This window comes from Mytilus trossulus, chromosome 2 (assembly GCF_036588685.1).
Source record: "Mytilus trossulus isolate FHL-02 chromosome 2, PNRI_Mtr1.1.1.hap1, whole genome shotgun sequence".
Lineage (NCBI taxonomy): Eukaryota > Metazoa > Mollusca > Bivalvia > Mytilida > Mytilidae > Mytilus > Mytilus trossulus.
In genome coordinates this window covers 82745949-82767974 of record NC_086374.1, presented here as the reverse complement: position 1 = coordinate 82767974, position 22026 = coordinate 82745949, and the positions used below count along the sequence as shown (strand labels likewise).

The 22026-nt window shown below is 30.7% G+C and overlaps 1 protein-coding gene across 1 annotated transcript; it reads right to left on the bottom strand.

The window, feature by feature from the left end:
* On the bottom strand, positions 1-18182 carry LOC134708153 (dual specificity protein phosphatase 12-like). The gene is made up of 8 exons (XM_063568475.1): positions 18091-18182; positions 16247-16523; positions 15044-15157; positions 14278-14411; positions 6964-7048; positions 5680-5854; positions 4555-4603; positions 1-313 (listed from the first exon to the last, which is right to left on the bottom strand). The coding sequence occupies exons 2-8, from the start codon at positions 16513-16515 to the stop codon at positions 189-191; spliced, it is 951 nt and encodes a 316-aa protein (XP_063424545.1). The 5' UTR covers positions 16516-16523; positions 18091-18182; the 3' UTR covers positions 1-188.
* Between the last annotated feature and the right edge of the window lie 3844 nt (positions 18183-22026).

The following is a 22026-nucleotide window of genomic DNA, read 5'->3' as shown; positions in this document are numbered from 1 at the left end:
TTAGGTTATGTACATATTTATTGATGATAAGTAATGTCTTCTATGTACATGTATAATCTTTATTCAAATTATTCCCATCACAATAATTTTGTCTTTTTAGTGTTAATTTTTCTCTTATTCAAGAGATTCATTGAATGAGTATAGATCTGGTTCCTTGTCCCATTTAACAGCTGACTCCACCTGGTTCTTCATGTATTTTGTCCTGGTTCTACACGGTTTCTGATATCTGTCTGTACTGGTTTACATTCATCAACTTTAGATATTTGTATATGGAATGCAGGGATAACCCATTCTCCACATGGACACTGCTCTCCTGCAAAAAGAGCGCAAACAAATAAATTTGATATTTTCTGACAATGTACATATATTATATATCTAAAATTTAGAAGATGTGGTATGATTGCCAATACAACAAGTCTCCACAAGAGACCAAATTACACAGAAATTAACAACTATAGGTCACTGTGTGGCCTTCAACCATGAGTAAAACCCATACCAAATAGTCAGCTATAAAAGGCCAAGAAATGTAAAACAATCAAAAGAATTAACATGGATTTAATTCTAAATACCAAAGCAAATTAACAGCTTCATATTTTGTAGAAAATAAACTCATTGATAAGTATCATATAACTGATGTTCTAAACTTCAGTTAAACTTGTTTTAATCTTGGTGAAGCATCATTATGAATGCAGCCTCACTTTGTCTACATATGGTCTATAAATCATCAGTAATTTTAATTTATTCATGAAGCTTATCAAGCCTGTATTTTGAATATGAATATATATATAACTGTCTTTAGTAGAGAAAAAAATGGTCTTAATTAAAATCCATAGAATTTTTTAATAATTTGTCAAAATGAAGTTGTTTATCATGTTTATTCAAAAATGTAATAAAAAGTATGGGTTACTGGACTTTGTTCACACTTCAGGTTGCACAAAATTGTAAGATTTTGTATAGATTTTGTGTGATAAAAAGAAAACTGAATCTTAGAATTTTGAGATAAAATTCTTAAGGGTTCCGCGGAACCCAGTGTCTCAGGCTCAACAAAAATGAGGAAAACAATTAATAAAAAAATTCCTCTTGATACTATCTTTTGATTCTAAGAAGCTTCTGTCCAAGTTCAGTAAAAATTTCCGGATAGTTTATGAATCGAATAAATGTTTTAAAAACTTTAACTGCAGACTTTGTGATGTTAGCTGGAAGTAAAACTAAGTCCATTTAAAAGTAAAGTACGGAAAAAATTGATTTTTTTTTTTAACAAAATTTACTTCTGGATACTATCTTATGATTATAAACAAGCTTCTGTCCAAGTTTGGTACAAACCAAGGATAGTGAAAGAAAGTTATTAAAACTTTAAAAAATTTAACCACAGAATGAATGTAAGGTTTCCCCGCAGAAAAATTAAGTCCATTTATAAGTAAAAGACAGAAAAAATGGAATTTTATTTTTGCAAACTTTACTTCTGGATACTATCTTATGATCATAAACAAGCTTCTGCCCAAGTTTGGTAGAAATCCAGTATAGTTTAAGAAAGTTATAAGAAGTTTTCAACCAGATGCTCCGCAGGGCGTAGCTTTATACGACCGCAGAGGTTGAACCCTGAACGGTTGGGGCAAGTATGGACACAACATTCTAGCTGGATTCCGCTCTAAATTTGGATTGTGATTAAATAGTTGACACAGCATAGGTTTCTGACACAGAATGAATGTATTCAAATGAACTTAAAATTTTTGTTTTCTTTTAGAGCAATTCACTATGCTGTTGAATATTAATCCTCTCAAAAAAATGTTTGAAGAAATTTTCTTTTTTATTTATGAAATTTCAAATGAGAAAACCTGAACCCAATTTTTTAATCACATCCCCCTTTCCCTTATTCCAAAACTAATTTCAATTAAAATATTCTAATGGAGTTTGCAACAATTACTACTCATTTAAATACATCATAAAATATTAAGATGTAAAAAAACTGCTTGTTATCACTGAATGGTAAAGATTATTTAAATTTATCAGTTGGTAGTAAAAAGTGAATATTCATTGTATATACATGTGTAACAAAGATTTAGGTTGATTCTGGACAAAGAAAGATAACTCCAATTAAAAAAAATTCTTGCAGATATTTCTTGCTTACTATACTGGACAAAGAAAGATAACTCTTAATTAAAAAAAAATTTGCTATTTTACAATATTGTGAAATTAGATATTTCTTGCCATTGCACAATACTGTGCAATTGAAAAGACTTGCTATTGCACAATACTTAATATAATAATTTTAGATCCTGATTTGGACCAACTTGAAAACTGGGCCCATAATCAAAAATCTAAGTACATGTTTAGATTCAGCATATCAAAGAGGCCCAAGAATTTAATTTTTGTTAAAATCAAACTTAGTTTAATTTTGGATCCTTTGCACTTTAATTTAGACCAATTTTAAAACTGGACCAAAAATTAAGAATCTACATACACAGTTAGATTTGGCATATCAAAGAACCCCAATTATTCAATTTTTGATGAAATCAAACAATGTTTAATTTTGGACCTCGATTTGGGCCAACTTGAAAACTGGGCCAATAATCAAAAATCTAAGTACATTTTTAGAATCAGCATATCAAAGAACCCCAAGGTTTCAATTTTTGTTAAAATCAAACTAACTTTAATTTTGGACCCTTTGGACCTTAATGTAGACCAATTTGAAAATGGGACCAAAAATTAAGAATCTACATACACAGTTAGATTCGGCATATTAAAGAACCCCAATTATTCAATTTTGATGAAATCAAACAAAGTTTAATTTTGGACCCTTTGGGCCCCTTTTTCCTTAACTGTTGGGACCAAAACTCCCAAAATCAATACCAACCTTCCTTTTATAGTCATAAACCTTGTGTTTAAATTTCATAGATTTCTATTTACTTATACTAACGCTATGGTGCGAAAACCAAGAAAAATGCTTATTTGGGTCCCTTTTTGGCCCCTTATTCCTAAACTGTTGGGACCGAAACTCCCAAAATCAATACCAACCTTCCTTTTGTGGTCATAAACATTGTGTTTAAATTTCATTGATTTCTATTTACTTTAACTAAAGTTATTGTGCGAAAACCAAGAATAATGCTTATTTGGGCCCTTTTTTGGCCCCTAATTCCTAAACTGTTGAAACCAAAAATCCAAAAATCAATCCCAACCTTTCTTTTGTGGTCATAAACCTTGTGTCAAAATTTCATAGATTTCTATTAACTTAAACTAAAGTTATAGTGCGAAAACCAAGAAAATGCTTATTTGGGCCCTTTTTGGCCCCTAATTCCTTAATTGTTGGGACCAAAACTCCCAAAATCAATACCAGCCTTCCTTTTATGGTCATAAACCTTGTGTTAAAATTTCATAGATTTCTATTCACTTTTACTAAAGTTAGAGTGCGAAAACTAAAAGTATTCGGACGACGACGACAACGCAGACGACGACGCCAACGTGATAGCAATATACGACGAAAATTTTTTCAAAATTTGCGGTCGTATAAAAACTTTAACCACAGAGTGAATATTTGTGGACGCCGACGACGGAATGTAGGATCACTTAGTCTCGCTTTTTCGACTAAAGTCGAAGGCTCGACAAAATGTGAGAAGATAGCTATTATAACATGCTTTCAGATATGAAAATAGAAAAAATGGGATCACCAAACTTGTTTTCTTGCTACATATTAAAATAGGAAAATTTACAACACTTTCTATATTTATAGATTATCGTTGATTATCTCAACGAGATTGATTTTCTCTCTTGAGCTGGAACAGCGAAAGTGTGAAAAGCAATCGAGTTGAGATGACCAATGATAATCTGTTTATCGCTATTTTACCTATGATGACGTTGTCAATTTCAATGTCAATTTCGTTAGCAACGCCAGGTGGCCTCCTTAGTTTCTAGCGATAATTTTTCAATCTCAAGCGAGAAGCATGATATGAAAATTATCACAAAAATAGATCAAAGAAAAAATGCGCAAAAGAGCGATAATAAATAATATTACTTTATCTGGGTTTTCTTCCCCTTATTTTGAAAAATTGAAAAAATAATTAAACAAAAGTATTGTGTTTTTTTAGAAAATACAGTCGTAAAAATGAGGAATCACATACTTTTCTATATTATCATTAAAAGGCTTACACATGAATTACATCCTACTCTCAAAATTTGCACATTCCATAAAGATCTAGACCAATTGTTATTTGCTACTCCTAAATCCAAGATGGAGGAAGACACACGAGCCACTTTTAATAAGGAGATGTGATATCATTGCCAATGAGGCAACTATCCATCTTAGTTCAAATGAATTGGATAAAAGCAATTATAGGCAATTGTACAGTCACACTTTATGTAGTGATGGAATCTTTATAACTCCCTCATCATAAGATCAATATCTGATATTGTGCCCAATTTTACAAGCACATTTAAGTTATAGATCATCAATTTGTCTTTATTCTGTATGATTAAGGCATGACATCAATAAAAAAAAGAAATGACTAATATGAAATACTTTAAATTTTAATATTTAGCATTAAAATAGATTGTACATACCATGCCAGACATAGGATCCTACTTTAGCACTGCATTTTGGACAAGACAGCTGAAAAAATAAATGAAAGTCAAAACAAACAAAAAGTTTAACATTGAAAATAAAACAAATTAAAACAATGTTTATAATGGTAAGTATTTAGAAAAACAATAAGATTATTGTTTGTCAAACATATTCACATGCCTGTTCTATGCAAGGAACCTAGTTAGTCCTGAGTCTTTTGTTATTTAATTGTATGGCAGATATTTGAGCTAGTTAGTCATAAGTCTTTTGTTATTTAATTGTATGGCAGATATTTGAGCTAGTTAGTCATAAGTCTTTTGTTATTTTATTGTATGGCAGATATTTGAGCATCTTGATGGTGAGATATGTAGAGCAGAACCTGCTTTACTTCAGTAGAGCCTTTTTAGGGAGGATAATAATCTGCATATTGTTTTGTTCTATAGTATTTTCACATTGTTGTCTTTTGAGTCAGTTCTCTACTTTAATACAGATCATAGATAATAAGATTATATTCTAACATGATGTCCTTCAAACGCTTTGAGTACACACCTGTGGTAAAATATGAACATATTTTTTGGGCTGTTCCGATCATACTCCCATGTCATATGTTTTTTTTTATGAATAATCTACCCGACGTCATAGAACAATGATGTCAGAATATAAGCATTTACAGGAAAATACACGCTTGTGAAACCAAAAATCATCACAACAAGGAAACATAAACAAACAATGCTAAAATGTGTAAAAAGCCTTTTTTATATTCATTGAAACTTATCTAAATACACTATTGTAAATAGTTTAAGCAGATTACTCCCAGTTTGCTCCGTTTTTTTTTATGTCAATTTAATAGTGTGTCTATTCATGGGAACTGCAAATAATGCCTTGACCTAGAGCACTTCGATCCAAAAGAATTTCCATATTTGTCCTATTAGAATCAAAATTATTCATGGGGGCTTGAACATATCGTGATTTTACATCGGATTGTCCCTTTATGCTGATATTTTACATCTTGCTATCGCTCAGAGTAAAATATTTGTCATAAAGGGTCAACCCATGGGAAAATCACGATATATTCAAGCCCCATGAATTATTTCTAAAGTATATTTGTTAATCTAAATATATACCTTGCCTTCTGTTTCAATAATGGATTGTTTCATCCACTGAACAGGGTGTATAAATATTGATTTATCACAAATTTCCGTCGATTTTTCTGTATTTGATGCTCCTCTCCAATCAAATGCTGCCTCACCTGGTCCCACAGTATGTTTATAGAAACAAGATCTGTTAAATAATGGCTGTCTGAAAGTAAACAAAAACATATCTATGTATAAGAATTAAAGGATATGTGTGATATATGTCAATAAGACAGCAATCTTAAAACTAACTTTCGACATTAGACAGGTTTCTAAGCAACATGTAAAACTCCATGTGTAAAAAAGTATTAAATTAAATTAACACTCAAGAGTGAGGCAAGACAATAAAAAATATGCCAACAACATAACACCCCCCCCCCAAAAAAAAATAAAATAAAATAAACAAGTGAAACTGTGAGCTACCGCAAGTGGATAATACTAATAGTGTAAAAATATGCAAGTGTTCGGTAAACAGGAAGCTGTCGAGTGATGAATCTGAAAGCGCATCACACGGTATAGCTGACTTATATAAATCCTGAAACCAAATTTCAGAAATCCTGGTATTGTAGTTCCTGAGAAAAATGTGATGAAAATTTTCAACTTGGCTATCATGTTTAAAATCATACAAGTGTTTGGTAAACAGGAAGTTGTCAAGTGATCAATCTGAAAACACATCACATGGTATAGCTGACTTAGATAAACCCTGAAACCAAATTTCAGAAATCCTTGTATTGTAGTTCCTGAGAAAAATGCAACAAAAATATTCATGGGACGGACGGACTGACTGACGGAAGGACAGACAGAGGTAAAACAGTATACCCCCCTTTTTCAAAGCGGGGGTATAATAAATAACAAAAAATAATGACAATAGACAACATGATTTACAAATTTCCTGTCTTTATATAGGAAAATTTTAAATAGGAAGAGTAATTTCACTGCTTACCCTTCAGGAGCACCTGAGATCATCACAAGTTTTGGGTGGGATTTGTGTTGCTTAGTCTTTAGTTTTCTATGTTGTGTCTTGTGTACTATTATTTGTCTGTTTATTTTTTTTATGTTTTAGTCGTGCAAATGTCTGTTTATTTTTTTATTTTTTAGCTGCGCAATTGTCAGTTTATTTTCTATCATTGAATTTGAGGTCGCTCTGGTATCTGTCGCCCGTCTTGCAAAACCATGGGAATATCTCATAATTGATTTTCCAGCAAATGAATGGTGATATAATCCCTAAGTTTGCCAAGTAAGAATTTTGGAGAATAAAAAAGTTGTATAACTAACCTGCACTTTTTACATCTAAAGATAATGTCACTATCATTAGCTGTTGGTGTATCTGTTAAATCTCCGGGCAAAAACATACCAGCATCTAAAATCAATGGGGAACAGTAAAAAATGATAGATAATTTACACATGATCAAGTAATTCTCTTTTCTTTCATATCAACCTTCAAAATGTTAAAACGATGCAATGCATCAGAACCATCCATTTCTAACCTGGTGGATTTTTAAAAATCTATATCAGTTGTACAATTCATGCAAAGCAAACTAAAGAACTTAAAGTCATGATTGTCTCCTTCTACTGTGGCCCCCTTCAAAAATAAATAAACAGCTGGGCCATAAGCGCATGATAAACCTGTCAACTTGTGTGTAAGTTTTATGCAATAATCATAAATAGTTTCTGAGATAAAGCGCGACATGTGAAAGCCCCCTTTTTTACAAAATACTCACAAACTCAAAAATAAAATTTTGAATCATCACCAAAATAATACAGATCTTTAGATCAATATAACTAAGAAGTGTGCAAAGTTAAGCAATAATCATAAGTTGTTTTTAAGATACAGTGCGACATGTGAAAAAACCCAACCCTGTTTTAGTTACAAAGTCCTGTAACTCAAAAAGTTTTGATCTTATTTTCACCAAAAAGTATACAGATCATTTGACCATCATAAGAAACAACTATATTAAGTTGCTTGAAATTTAGATAAGTTGTTCTCAAGTTAATGTTGGACATGTTTTCCCCAAACAGTCAGACAGACAAACAGACGCCTGACATTTATATACCATAATAAGTCCCGTCAAAATTTTGAGGGGCATATAAAAACTTGTCACCATAATGCAGCTAAATGGTTTTTTTATATGATTTCTAAGTTTGTCTGTTGATTTACGTGTTTATCTGACTTACTATGAATAGGAACTATGAACTGGCTGCCAAAATTTGTTAAAAAAAAAAGAAAATAATTGTTTTCACCTCTGAGAAAACACTATGAACAAGTATAACAGCATAAAATCAACAATTAAATTCATGACTATAAGTACAGACATCTCAGAAAGAAAAGTATGCATCCAATAGTGTTAATCTATCCAAAATTTACTATTGTTATATTGTAGTAGTTCAATGTTAAAACTTTAAGACAAGAGGTTCCTCAGAGCCTAAATCGCTCACCTGGAATTTTTGGGAGGATTGGAATCAATTATTATTTTGCTGTTTAATGTCTTTCAATGCATTTTTGAACATGCCATTTAAAGGTTCTCTGAATCTATCAAAGTTTCCACAAAACTCTATAAAAAATTATCAAAATTCATTCTATAAGGGCAATAACTCTTACATAAGGAGTTGATTGACAATTTCAACCATGTACAATTATTTTTGGGTCTTACTTTGCTTTACATTTTTTCCAAGTAAAGTTTCTCTCTATCTATCTGATAATCAGTTTCTGCAACAACTATCAAATGGTAACAACCATCTTTCAAGGGCAATTACTAATATTACTCTAATAAGGGATCAATTGAGGATTTCTGTCATGTTTGCCTTATTTGTGGTCTTACTTTTAGAATTAAATTTCCTCTTTTATATCTTTAATAGTTTTTAAGATAATAACCAAAAACTGAGAATTTCATAATAAATTTATTTTTAAGGGCAACAACTCCAAATTAGGTTGTTCAATCTGGGAATTACATAACAAATAGGAAATGACCTGTTGATCATGCTATTAGTATTCTCATTTTAATTGATTTATATGTGTCATACTGACTATGTGGTATATGTGGTATATGCTTTGCTGATTGTTGAAGGCCGTATGCAGAACTATAGCTATTAATTTCTGTGTCATTTGGTCTCTTGTGAAGAGTTGTGTCATTGGCAATCATGCCACATCTTCTTTTGTTTTTATATATATAAGTAAAAAAATACAAAAAAAGAGAAAAGAAAATAGCCTATCAGCATAAAAACTCAGAAAGTACCTATGTAAAAATTAAAACATTGTCAATAAACATGAGACAAGGCCAATCAACTTATCACCAAATCAATTATATTTTGGTTGAATCCTGAAAATCCAATAGAGAAAAAATAAACCAAGTGTGAAGCAGTTGTAAGAGCAAGTTATTGTCTGTTTCAGAATCTAAAGCATCATGGGTAATTTCATTGTTCATACCCCAAAGTGAAACTAACATTACATCATTGGTTGAATTTCCATTGTTTATAACGTTTTTAGCCAATCAAAACGCTTTGGTGTACGCTTTTGAAAATATTACCCAGGATGCATTAGATTCTGAAACGGCGAATTATTCAAGTAAAGGATAGTTACAATCATTATTTGAATTAAGGAAACACAGATATAAAAGCCAGCATTAAGATGGTACTAAACACCTTAACAAATATTAATTTGGCTCGTTGAATTTTTATTAAATTTTGACAAAATGTTTACTTTGACCCTTTAAGTTAACACAAATATAAAAGTTTTAAAGAATTTGAACCAACCACTTTATCAGAAAAATTTCATTGGTTAAATAGTAGTTGACAAACACTAATTTTGACCCTTGAAAAGCTTTCTATTTCATTAACAATACAACGTTATTAAAATGTTAAGATGATTTTTACAGAGTTATCTCCCTGTAATGCTAGGTACCACCTTAATTCAAATGGATAAGGTCATATTGATACATATAACTGGAAAGTTTTTGAATAAAAACTTCAAATTCTTTTCATATAAAACACTTTAATTCAGAATACTTTCTCAACTGTTTACACTCAATTAAATAATGAAAATAACATATCAATACTGTATAAAATTGTAAAAGTTTCATAAAGGAAAGTACAATATGCATGTATACATGTATATATAGACATTTACACAATGACATATCAAAATACACCAGTATAATAAATAGATAAAATGCTCTGCAGGGCACAGCTTGATATGACCACAGAGGTTAAATCCTGAACAGTTGGGGCAAGTATGGACATAATATTCAAGCTTAATACAGCTCTAAATTTGGATTGTGATAAAATATTTGACACAACATAGGTTTCTGACACATGGTCCAATATCCAAAATCTAAAAACATGGTTAGATTCAGCATCATGGTTAGATTCAGCATATAAAAAAACACCAAGAATTCAATTTTAATGAAATTAAACAAAATTTAATTTTGGGAACCCTCTTGACCCCAATGTGGACCAATTTGATAATGGGGTCAAAAAATCAAAATCTGAATACATGGTTAGTTTCAGCATATGAAAAAAAAACCAACATATATTCAAATTTTGTTGAAGTAAAACAAAGTTTAATTTTGGAACAACTTTAAAACTGTGCCCATAATCAAAAATCTAAATACATGTTTGGATTCAGCATATCAAAGAACCCCAAGCATTCATTTTTTGTTAAAATCAAACTAATTTTAATTTTGGACCATATGGACCTCAGTGTAAATGGATTTGAAAAGGGGACCAAAAATTAAAAATCTAAATACATGGTTAGATTCGGCATATCCAATAATTCAATTTTTGTTGAAATCATACAAAGTTTAATGTTGGACCTCAATGTGGACTAATTAATGAAACGGTGCCCAAAATCTAAAAAGTTAATACATGGTTAGATTCAGCATAATAAAAAACAAGAATGTGTCCACAGTACAGGGATGCCCTACTCACACTATCATTTACTATGTTCAGTGGACCATGAAATTGTGGTAAAAAAAAATTTTGGCATTTAAATTAAAAAGATCATATCATAGAGAGCATGTGTACCAAGTTTCAAGTTGATTGAACTTCAACTTCATCAAAAATTACTTGACCAAAAACTTTAAACTGAAACTTGCATTATAATTTCTTTGTTCAGTGGACTGTGAAATTGGGGTCAAAAATCTAATTTGGCAATAAAATTAGAAAGATCTTATCATAAAGACCATGTGTACTACGTTTGGAGTTGATTGGACCTACTTCATCAAAAACTACCTTGGCTAAAAACTTTAACTGAAGTGGAACAGACAGACGAATGGACCAAAGAACAGACACACAGACCAGAAAACATACTATCGTAGGTGGGACATAATAAAAACAAGAATGTATGAATAAAACCCCGTTGATATCGGTCAAGAAATAAGCAATTTATACAAAGTATTTGAAAGTATTTTTTTTGCCCTTAATTCCTAAACTGTTAGGACCATAACCCCCAAAATTAATCCCAACCTTCCTTTTGAGGTTTCAAACCTTGTGTTTTAATTTCAGAGAGACCCATTCAATTAAAACTTAAGTCATTGTCCGGAAACTAAGTGTCTTTGGATGACGTGGACAACAACGACAACAGGATACCAATATACAACCAAAAAAATTTGCGGTCTTTAAAATAAAGTATATAACATATCATGTTAACAAAGACATAAACATAATAACAACAAAAATAACATTTATTTATCATAAATTTTGGTACAAACAATTTTTATTTTTATATGATAATATAGTTGAGAGACAGGCTTTTTTTGTAATCAAAGGTGTAATCAATAAATTTGTGAGTATAAGATTCAATGATAAAAAAAACACCATTAATTGTATAACATGTATCAAAATAAGTTTTATATATATTGAAATATTGTATCAAAATAAGTTTTATATTAAAATATTGTATCAAAATAAGTTTTATATAAAAATATTGTATCAAAATAAGTTTTATATTAAAATATTGTATCAAAAGAAGTTTTATATAAAAATATTGTATCAAAATAAGTTTTATATTTATAAAATATTGTATCAAAATAAGTTTTATATTAAAATATTGTATCAAAATAAGTTTTATATAAAAATATTGTATCAAAAATCAAAATAAGTTTTATATAAAAATATTGTATCAAAATAAGATTATATAAAAATAAGGAGTTATGGTATGATTGGCAATGAGACACCTAACCAACAAAGTTCAAATAAAGTGAATGAAAGGAACTATATTGAACCGTTTGGACTTCAACAATGACAAAACCAAAAACTGAAAGACTGCTATAGAAGGCCCCTTATGAAAAATGTGAAAAAAATGGCCTAATATGAAAAATTGAAAAATTAAATGGCCTTATAGTCCAGTCAATTTAGCATAAATTTGACCCTAACCCAAAAGTAATTGCAACAGAAGATTTTTAAGTCTTAAGTTTTAATCTTTAGCATTATACCCGAAACATACACAGTAAAAAGTCCCATAAAATCTAACTTGGGAAAGACTAAAAAAATCCCCTTTTAAAATTTCTATGTAGATTTGCATTGAAAAGGGAGATAACTCTTGCAAAAGCAAAAATATCAATAAAAATTTATAAAAAATTATAACTTTACCACTTCTAGTCTACTCATCAGAATGTCTTGATTCTTGATTTTTTAGAGGTCTTAAGAGTATAACAAACAACTGTAAAGGTGTTTTCATATACCTTATCAAGCTATAATCTAGATTTCGTAACTCATTAGTTTACCATTTATTGAATTTTTCAACATGTCAAGGTAAAGATCTCAAATCTAATAAAAAAATAATTAAGCATGTGGTTTGCAGTTTCTTTAGATAAGTAAGTTGCTGAAAAAAATATAATAAACAGATATAATCAATACCAAATTTTCACATTATTTTTTTCAAAATGGTTACAAAGCTTCAAATTTGCAATTTCGTTAATGAAAAATGCATAAAAAAAATTAAAACTACCCATAACACTTTGGTTTTGTACATTTCTTTAGCAGAAGATTATGTAATTTAGTCAAATACAAACTTATAACCCCATTAAAGTATCATACTTTACATAAATTTCAAGAAAAACAACCAAAAACTGACCATAAAAGACTCATTTTTGCAAGAATTATCTCCTCTTCCAATGCTAATTTCCATAGGATTTTAAGTTTCCGACAAGTTAGATTTTATAGGACTTTTTTTCTGTGTATATAAAGGGCATAATGCTATAGATAAGAACTAAAACATTTTCTGTTGCAATTAGCTTGAGGTTAAATCTTAGTTTGACTGGACTAAAATTTATAAACAATTTTTGTTATGAAAAACAAATTAGCTTATTTCTAGAGATAGAGAAGGAAGTGACATAACTCAAGGAAAGATAGAACAACAAGCGACTCATTCTATTGAAGTCTTAAACGACAAGAATGTGTCCAAAGTACAAGGATGACCCACTCACACTATCATTTTCTATGTTCAGTGGACCGTACAATTGGCACCAAAAAAATAATTTGGCATTTAAATTAGAAAGATCATATCATAAGGAACATATGTACAAAGTTTCAAGTTATTTGAACTTCAACTTCATCAAAAACTATCATGACCAAAAACTTTAACCTGAAACTTGCACTATCATTTTCAATGTTCAGTGAACTGTGAAGTTGGGGTAAAACATCTAATTAGGCATTTAAATTAGAAAGATCATATCATAGGGAACATGTGTACTAATTTCAAGTTGATTGGACTTTTGCTCCATCAAAACTTACATGGACCAAAAACTTTAACCTGACATGGGACAGACGAACAGACAGACGAACTGACAAACAGACCAGAAAACATAATGCCAACTACATCGTAGGTGAGGCATAAAAATACATAACTTCAAACTTATAGAGTAACAACTGAAATATATATAAAAAAAGAAAAAATCTAGCAGATAAATATCATTTTTGCTAAATTCACTTGGACCAATAGAATTAAACATGTTACATTCATTTTGATTGATGTGACTCTTAGGCCCGAGAACACAGTTATTTTGTAGTGCATTTCTTTTAGACAATAAATTAAAATAAAAAAAATCACACTTGCTCTTCTCCAAATTGTTTTTACAGTGTAGTGTACTACTAGTGGGAAAAATAATATCAAAATTATAGAAACTTCTACCAGCTCTGACTCAAAATATTGACAATTTTGTGTTAAGGGGGTCTCAAATTCAGTTTGACAGCTTCAGACATACTAAAATTTGACCTTTTTTAACTGGACTAAATCACTACTCAACATAAAGATTTTGCACCCACATTTTTTAACTATAATTTCGTCCTCCTACTTAATATTTCTTGCATTAAATATCAATAAATTAATTGTGAAAGTGTATAAAAAAAAATAATTGCAAGTTATACACTGTTCACACTATGGACTATATTCGTAGACAACGAAAACCAAAGATTGATAACTGTGTCCTTGAACTAATATCTGAGGATTTTGATAAAATACTTAATATTATTACATAAAAAATATGTATATTAGGAATGAAGACAAAGCACCAGTAACAAAAATCACTAAAAAAAATCTGAAAAGACCTCCTTTCAACTGCCTTTTATCTTGTCCGTCAAATAAAGTATTGATACCTTTAGGTTGATGCCCCTGCATAGTTATTGCTAAACTTGACAATCTGTATACTCTGTATTCCTCATCTGTGGGATCTAATCTACATTTCATTTTCTCATACAGTTTCAGCTGTTTAATAAATCCATCGTTTGGGCTGTATATAGATAAAAACAAAATCACAGATGAAATTTACTGTATATCTATCAATAATAGACATAATATTAAATGGTTACTGTAAATTCAGAAAGTATTGCGTGCATTTATTATTGCTATTTTGTCATTTAAGTTTAAATGTGATTTTAATTTTTATGATTTTGAGAAAAATTCTGTTTTATTCATGTAAAATATTTCAAAATGAGAGTTTAAATTATTGCATTTACAACTCTGTCGCATTTTTCGCAATAATAAAAACCTCGCATTAATTTCTGAATTTACAGTACTTGGTATACAATTGTTGGTCTGTTAGATACTAAACCCATGGCATGTACATAATTTTAAGGTTAAAGATTCTTTACTTAATTTATACACACAGTTTTGTTACATAAAGGAAAGCTTCTCTGATGATTTTGTCAGTCCCCAGTTATGAAACTTATCAAATTATTCAAAATTTGACAATTTGGGATATGTCTTATGATTTTACTTTTTCTTGTAGACTTTTTCAGAATTTTGTTCACATTTTTTTCTTTTTAACACTCAAGTTCCATTTTAATTTAGAAGGTTTGATAGTTTTTAGGATTAAGGGCAATGAGGCCACTATTTGAACCAAATACATAGACTGGTACATACTATGCAAATTTTCTTTTTTGTTTCACTAATTTTAAAGCGTCATTAAAAGACATTCCTTTTTTCTCCATCAAATATGCCATCACCATGGTAACACTTCTAGAAACTCCTCCGACACTGTAAAGATACAACAATATTATTTAAGTTTTATACTCTTATCATGAATAGGCTGAAACATAGATATAAACTCCTGTCGGAAAATAACTCTTTTGTCAAAAGGTAACGAAACCTAAGGTCATGAGGTTAAATTCAACAACTTAAATCAAGAATTTGTATATTAAGTTCTATACAAATCCTTGCTTAAATACACCTAATCCCTTTTGTATTCTATTCTAGATAAGTTCTAAAATTACATAACACTTTCATCGAGTTGAAGCTATCTGAGACCCTGTTTAAACAATTCACCATGCATGATACTTTTTAATGAGACCTGTTTAAACTACTGTAAATACTTCAAACAAAATATTTTTTTACGCCAATTTTAATTTCGAAAAAAGTGGATCATACTATATCAAAGTTTCTTGATGATCACTTTCTAAAGTTTTTTCTCCCTCAGCTCACTACTGATGACCTCCATTTTTCGGCCGGTGACCCAAACAGGAAGTTGTATAAATGACTGTTTTTCCCGGAATGGACTAAATAGCGATAAGGTGTATTCATTGATATTATAGATATTGGTGAATGCAAATGTAAGTATTTCTAGTTGAGGAAATATAACAAACATGTAGATCTAAGATGGGAAGAGATATTTAATTAATTTTCCACCATTCTAACAATTTTGAAGAAAAAAATCTACAGGATTTTATTTCATAAGTTACAAGTACAGGGTTCTCACTACATATTTTTTAAGTGAGTCCAGTGATTCTTCAGTTCTAGCTATGACGAGTCTAACAGTGAGAAGATTCATTATTTCCATTCCCTTGACTAAAAAGTTAAGATTATAAAATTTGCTATAAAATTATGATAATAAATAAGCATGCTCGATAGATGCATCTTTTTACAATATTGATGCATATTTGGACTCACCAATTTTGAAAATGATAAGTTCATAGTCACTCCAGACTGTCCAAGATGTAGGGAAAACCCATAAATACAACAAAAAAAAAAATTCCCCCATATGATGCGGAAAAATAATTGATTCTATCAAAACATTTTTTTTCTAATATTGTTGAAAAATATCTGATTACCGATTTAAAGTCTACCTACCAGTGGACTAAAACTGCACCTGACTTTACTCCTTCTTCTATGAAAGCCGTTACTTCAGGGAATCGTTGGAGCAGATCAGTAATATCAAAGTCAATTCCTTCTATAAATTTGTATTTAAAGAAACCACTATTAACAATCTTATCAATAGGTCCATCACTGACTGTAACAACATGAGTAACACCAAGTTCACGTAACATAGCAGGATCTTTTGTTGCTTGTTGGCTTCCAACATATAAATTGTCCACAATAACATCCAAATCCAAGGCCATTCTTTTCACTGAAAAAAGAAAGGAAAAAAAATTACCTACCTATATAAATGAAAAGATGTGGTACAAACCGTACAATGTATGAGTGCCAATGCGACACTTCTCCATTAACACTTAACCTTTAGATAAGAAGATGTGGTATGAGTGCCAATGAGACAACTCTCTATCCAAGTCATAACCTTTGGATAAGAAGATGTGATATAAGTGCCAATGAGACAACTGTCCATCCAAGGCATAACCTTTAGATAAGATGATGTGGAATGAGTGCAAATGAGACAACTCTCCATCCAAGTCATAACCTTAAGATAAAAAAAATGTGGTATGTCAGAGTGCCAAGGAGACAACTCTCCATCTAAATCACTATGTATAAGAAGATGTGGAATGAGTGCCAATGAGACAACTCTCCATCCAAGTCATAACCTTTAGATAAGAAGATGGGGTATGAGTGCCAATGAGACAACTCTCCATTCGAGTCACATTGTATAAATAAGAAAATGTTGTATGATTATCAATGAGTCATCTGAGTCACTATGTATATTACATGTAGATGTGGAATGAGCCAATGAGACAACTCTCCATCTGAGTCACATTGTATAAATAAGAAAATGTTGTATGATTATCAATGAGTCATCGGAGTCACTATGTATATTAGATATGGAATGAGCCTGCTGCCAATGAGACAACTCTCTATCCAAGTCATAACCTTTAGATAAAAAGATGGGTAATGAGTGTCAATGAGGCAACTCTCCATCCAAGTCATAACCTTTAGATAAGAAGATGTGGTATGAGTGCAAATGAGACAACTCTCCATTCAAGTCTCCCGACTTTCTCATTCTTCTAATGAACTCAAAATCGTTAACTTTTTTTTCCAGATCTACTTCTGTTTCCTGAAGTCTTGTTGGCATGAGACTATGAATAAAATGTATATTTATCATCATATCAACAAATATAGGAAGGAATTCAACACCCAATCATTTTTAACAATTGTTTGATATGAAAAAAACGTTACCTGATAACAGCGTTTCTTTTGTTTACATTGAATATGACTTCATAACTTAAATAACATCACAACGAAAGCCTTAAAAAAAAAACCAATATTGTAAATGTTACGGTATTTCCGTTTCTTTTACCAACATGTTGGAATTAAAACGAAAAATAAATACAGACTTCGTCCTCATTCACAGGTAATGCCTGCCTCATATTAGCAGGTTTTTAATTACATGATCACAATATAAATGTTTGTTATGACAATGAAATAACAATAAAATAAAATGTAACACTGAATAAAAATACTATAAGAATATCAATATGCACATGGTCATGGAAAAGAAAAGTATACAAGAATACTATAAGTCTTATAGTATTCTTGTATACTTTTCTTTTCCATGACCATGTGCATTTTCTTATAGTATAAGAATATGCACATGGTCATGAAAAAGAAAATTATACAAGAATACTATAAGAAGAATCTAAGAATATGCACATGGTCATGGAAAAGAAAAGTATACAAATCATGTATTAGTATCACTTTACATATAGGCCTACATGGCTATAATGAGCAAACATTGATAATAATACCTTTCCAAATGGATGAAAACAAATACTAGACTATCTGACTATGACAGAGCAGCTTTTCAACTTTCAATATTGCATAGACCGTCCGATTTCTTGACCTCTTTTATTAAAGAAAGAAATTAAAAAGATGAATAGATGTCGGACATGCATTTCAGTTCCGTGTTTAAATCCTATACCTATTAACTCTCCTGACAGTGGTGCACTTCGTGGTCATGTCATGCTTGATGTTTGGAATAATTATATATTCTAACCCTGTTTTAAGGATTTTTTTCAATAATCCATTTTTAATTCAAACTTATGGAAATATTTTTTTTCAAGATGTGCTCCACAGAAATTCAGCTGAAGTCATATGACGTCATAAGCTTCAGTCAAATTGAAGTTGGACGTTTTTCAAATATTCCACGAAATTAAAGAATTTGCAAAAAATGCTCCTCTGGTTGTGTTGAAGATGAAATCTATTTTTTAACTAACTGTCAAAATTTTAAATCAGATAGAGATGCTCTCTTTGACTTTGTTTGCCAAAGAATTCCAAATTTTTCTATACTTGATAATCCGCATAAATTAATTTATTTATTAAACTGTGAAGACAATCAGGTCCTTAATGCTGTTGGTATTTATTAAAGTGAATATGAGTTAGTAATTGTATTGTTACTGTATGTAAAAAATGTTTGTATCTATGTATCTATCAAATCAATATTATTTTTCCTTATTCATGTATGCTCTGTATGCTCCTTGTGGGCCCTTAATTGGAAATAAAATATGTTCTGTTCTGTTCTGTTCTATAGTAAACAATCATGTCACTACCACATCTCAGCTTCATTAAACTCATTAAGGTCTCTTGAGAACTTTTGCAGATCCCTTTTTTATTTTTTTGGCTACATAAACTACGCAATAAAAACCTTAGCTATATTAAATATATTACTATAATAATCTTTCTGTGCTCCGTCATAACTAGTTCCATAGAGTCTAGAAGATGCCTGTATGTTTGCATTTTGATTTTGCAAGCATTGATTAAAGATTCTTTGTTTCACTTTTAAACTGACAAGTTTTATATCTGTTTGTTTTATGAACACATCGTTGTCAATAAAATGGATTTTATCCGATTGTCATACAATTGTCAAATGATAGGGTTAGCTAACTATGAACAGAGACATATAATACTTGTATTATATGTCTCTGCTATGAACCAGGTTTAATCCACCATTTTCTACATACGATAATGGATCATAATGCCTGTACCAAGTCAGGAATATGACAGTTGTTGTCTATTCATTTGAGTGCTTGGGCGTATGATTTTGTTATTTGATTAGGGACTTTCCGTTTTGTATTTTCCTCGGAGTTGAGTACTTTTTGCAATTTTACTTTTATCTACAAGGTATATATATATATGATTATCCTAAATTTTGTAAAATATTTTCAATTTTTTGAATCCAGGGTTTTGGAGTATAAATAATTTGTTTTACAAGTATATTTTCTGATAAATGTATGTATTCCAAAAAACTCGAGCCTGAAAATACAATCAAACTTTTGAGTTGACTTCGACTAAGCTCAGCATAACACGCATCGTTTGAAGCCTCGCAATGAACTGCAAGAGATATGACTCTCTCTTAACACGGGTCAGCCATTTATCGTCCCCTTCCGACGGACTATCATCGTTTCCTCAAGACCATACTCGTAAATGGCGTCAAGGGGGAGCCGAAAATTGAGTTCCTGAAATTTTCATCTCAAACGGGAATCGAACCAGGAACCTTTGTGTTAGTAGTCCGATGCACCGTAACCACTACATCACGGCTCTCTGTCAATCAATTTGTTTAGTAGCCTAAACTGGTTACTATATTCAGACCAACAGTTTTCTTTATTTTGAGATCTTTTGAAACAGGGCTTTTTGCCTTTTCCATAAGAGAATAATGGCTAAATTGAAATTACCATTACATTTTATTACAATATCTAAATAAGAATAATAAGTAACAGTTTCATTACAAGAATCCTTATAAGAAAATTCTTCCAAAAAAGTTACACTATATGAACTTGTAGTTTCCAACAGTCATAATATTCATGTAAAGCCGATTACGACTATTTGTAGTCCTTTTTTACTTTGAGACAATGAAACAATATCATCTGAATTAATATAGAAATCGAAGAATATTTAAAGAAAAGTCCCCACTTGTAAAACTGTTTAAAGCATCAGTTAGCTAGGCAGTTTATATAATAACCTAAGTAAATCTCCTTGTTTTACTCCTCGCTCTGATAAAATACTGAACTGAGTCTATTTGAGAACTTGATTCTCCATACTGAGTCAGTATAAATTGAAAAAAAAAAACAATTAAAAAAATTCCTCCCGAAATATCCTGTATCAAAAGTTTATGAAACAATCCTAGTCGGCAAACTGTATCAAAGGCTTTTTTAATCGATAAAAGCTCCTAATACCATTTGTTGTTGTTGTTTATAATGACAAATTACTGCTTTTAGAGTAAATATGTGATCAGCAGTGCGACTGTTTTCTTTAAAACCATTATGATTTTTGTTGATTAAGGTTTTGCTTTTTATGAAATTCTTTAAATAAAGGCAACAGTAGTTACCGATATTCAAAAGTCATAGATCGATTGAGAGAGAACAATTAAATCCAGGTTACAAACTAAAACCGAGGGAAACACATCCACTATAAGAGGAAAACAACGAAACAACAGAAACACTAAAGTGCAATAAAATACAAACGACAATGCAACATACATAGAAACGAACTATTAGATAACATCTGCCATATTCATGACTTGGTACAAAACATTTTAAGAAGTAATGGTGGGTTGCGCCTGGTTTTGCCGCTAAAATGACAACATTACATGACAGGAATCAGTTAAGTACAAATAAATGCAAGAACACTCACGACAGACAAATACATCAATAAATAATATAATAGTTCATTGTTATACCTGTTAACCATAGAATAAAAACAAATGCGTAAAATAATTTAGGATAGTTAATCAAAACAGCATAATAGAAATACGAACTGTAAGTCACACGAATGAATCAACGCCACAAGATGTGACGTCACACGTGAATTTGGATATAAATCAAGATTAGGTTTTAAATTATGTTATTTTAATTGTCTGTTATAGATAACTTTATTAAACAGCTTGCCACGATTGGAACTAATGTATATGCCCCTATAATTGCCAGGGTCAAATTGGTTCCCCTTATTTTCATTTTTACATAAATAAGGCCGTTAGTTTTTTCGTTTGAATTGTTTTACATAATCATTTCGGTATAGGCTTTGCATGTACGGTGACCTAAGATTGTTCTGGCGTACTAAATTATAATCCTGGTACTTTTGATAACTATTTACACTACTGGGTCGATGCCACTGCTGGTGGACGTTTCGTTCCCGTGGGTATCACCAACCCAGTAGTCAACACTTCGGTGTTGACATGAATATCAATAACGTGGTCATTTTTATATTTTTTTCCCTGTTAACAAAACTTTGAATTTTTCGAAAAACTAATAATTTTCTTATCCCAGGCATAGATTACCTTAGCCGTATTTGTCACAACTTTTTGGAATTTTGATCCCCAATGCTTAAGAAATAATTCTTTCATGCCATGCTCTATGCTCATATTAACATGGGTAGGCATTATATTTGTTAAAATATCTTAATACCGAGCGTTAGCGAGGTATTAAATGTTTACAAATATAATGCCTACCCATGTTAAAATGAGCATAGAGCATGGCATGATAGAATTATTTCGATTCTAATAGGAATATTTTGAACTTTTGTACTTCGAAGCGGTCCTATAGAAGATCGACGCTTGAAATGTCGCCATTTTGATTTGATTAACAAAAACGTTATAGAAAAATCAATAGTTTATCAATAAAAAAAGAACAGAAACATTTAAACTTACTTTTAGAATGTTTTTATTTAATTTCCTAGCGAGCAACACCAAC

Coding starts and splice junctions, on each gene's coding strand:
- LOC134708153 (XM_063568475.1), bottom strand. CDS start 16,515: ATGGCCTTGGATTTGGATGTTATTGTGGACAATTTATATGTTGGAAGC. Junction 14,412..15,043: donor CAAAAAAGAAAATTTGCATA/GTATGTACCAGT, acceptor ATCTATATACAG/CCCAAACGATGGATTTATTA. Junction 5,855..6,963: donor TTTAGATGTAAAAAGTGCAG/GTTAGTTATACA, acceptor GTTTACTTTCAG/ACAGCCATTATTTAACAGAT.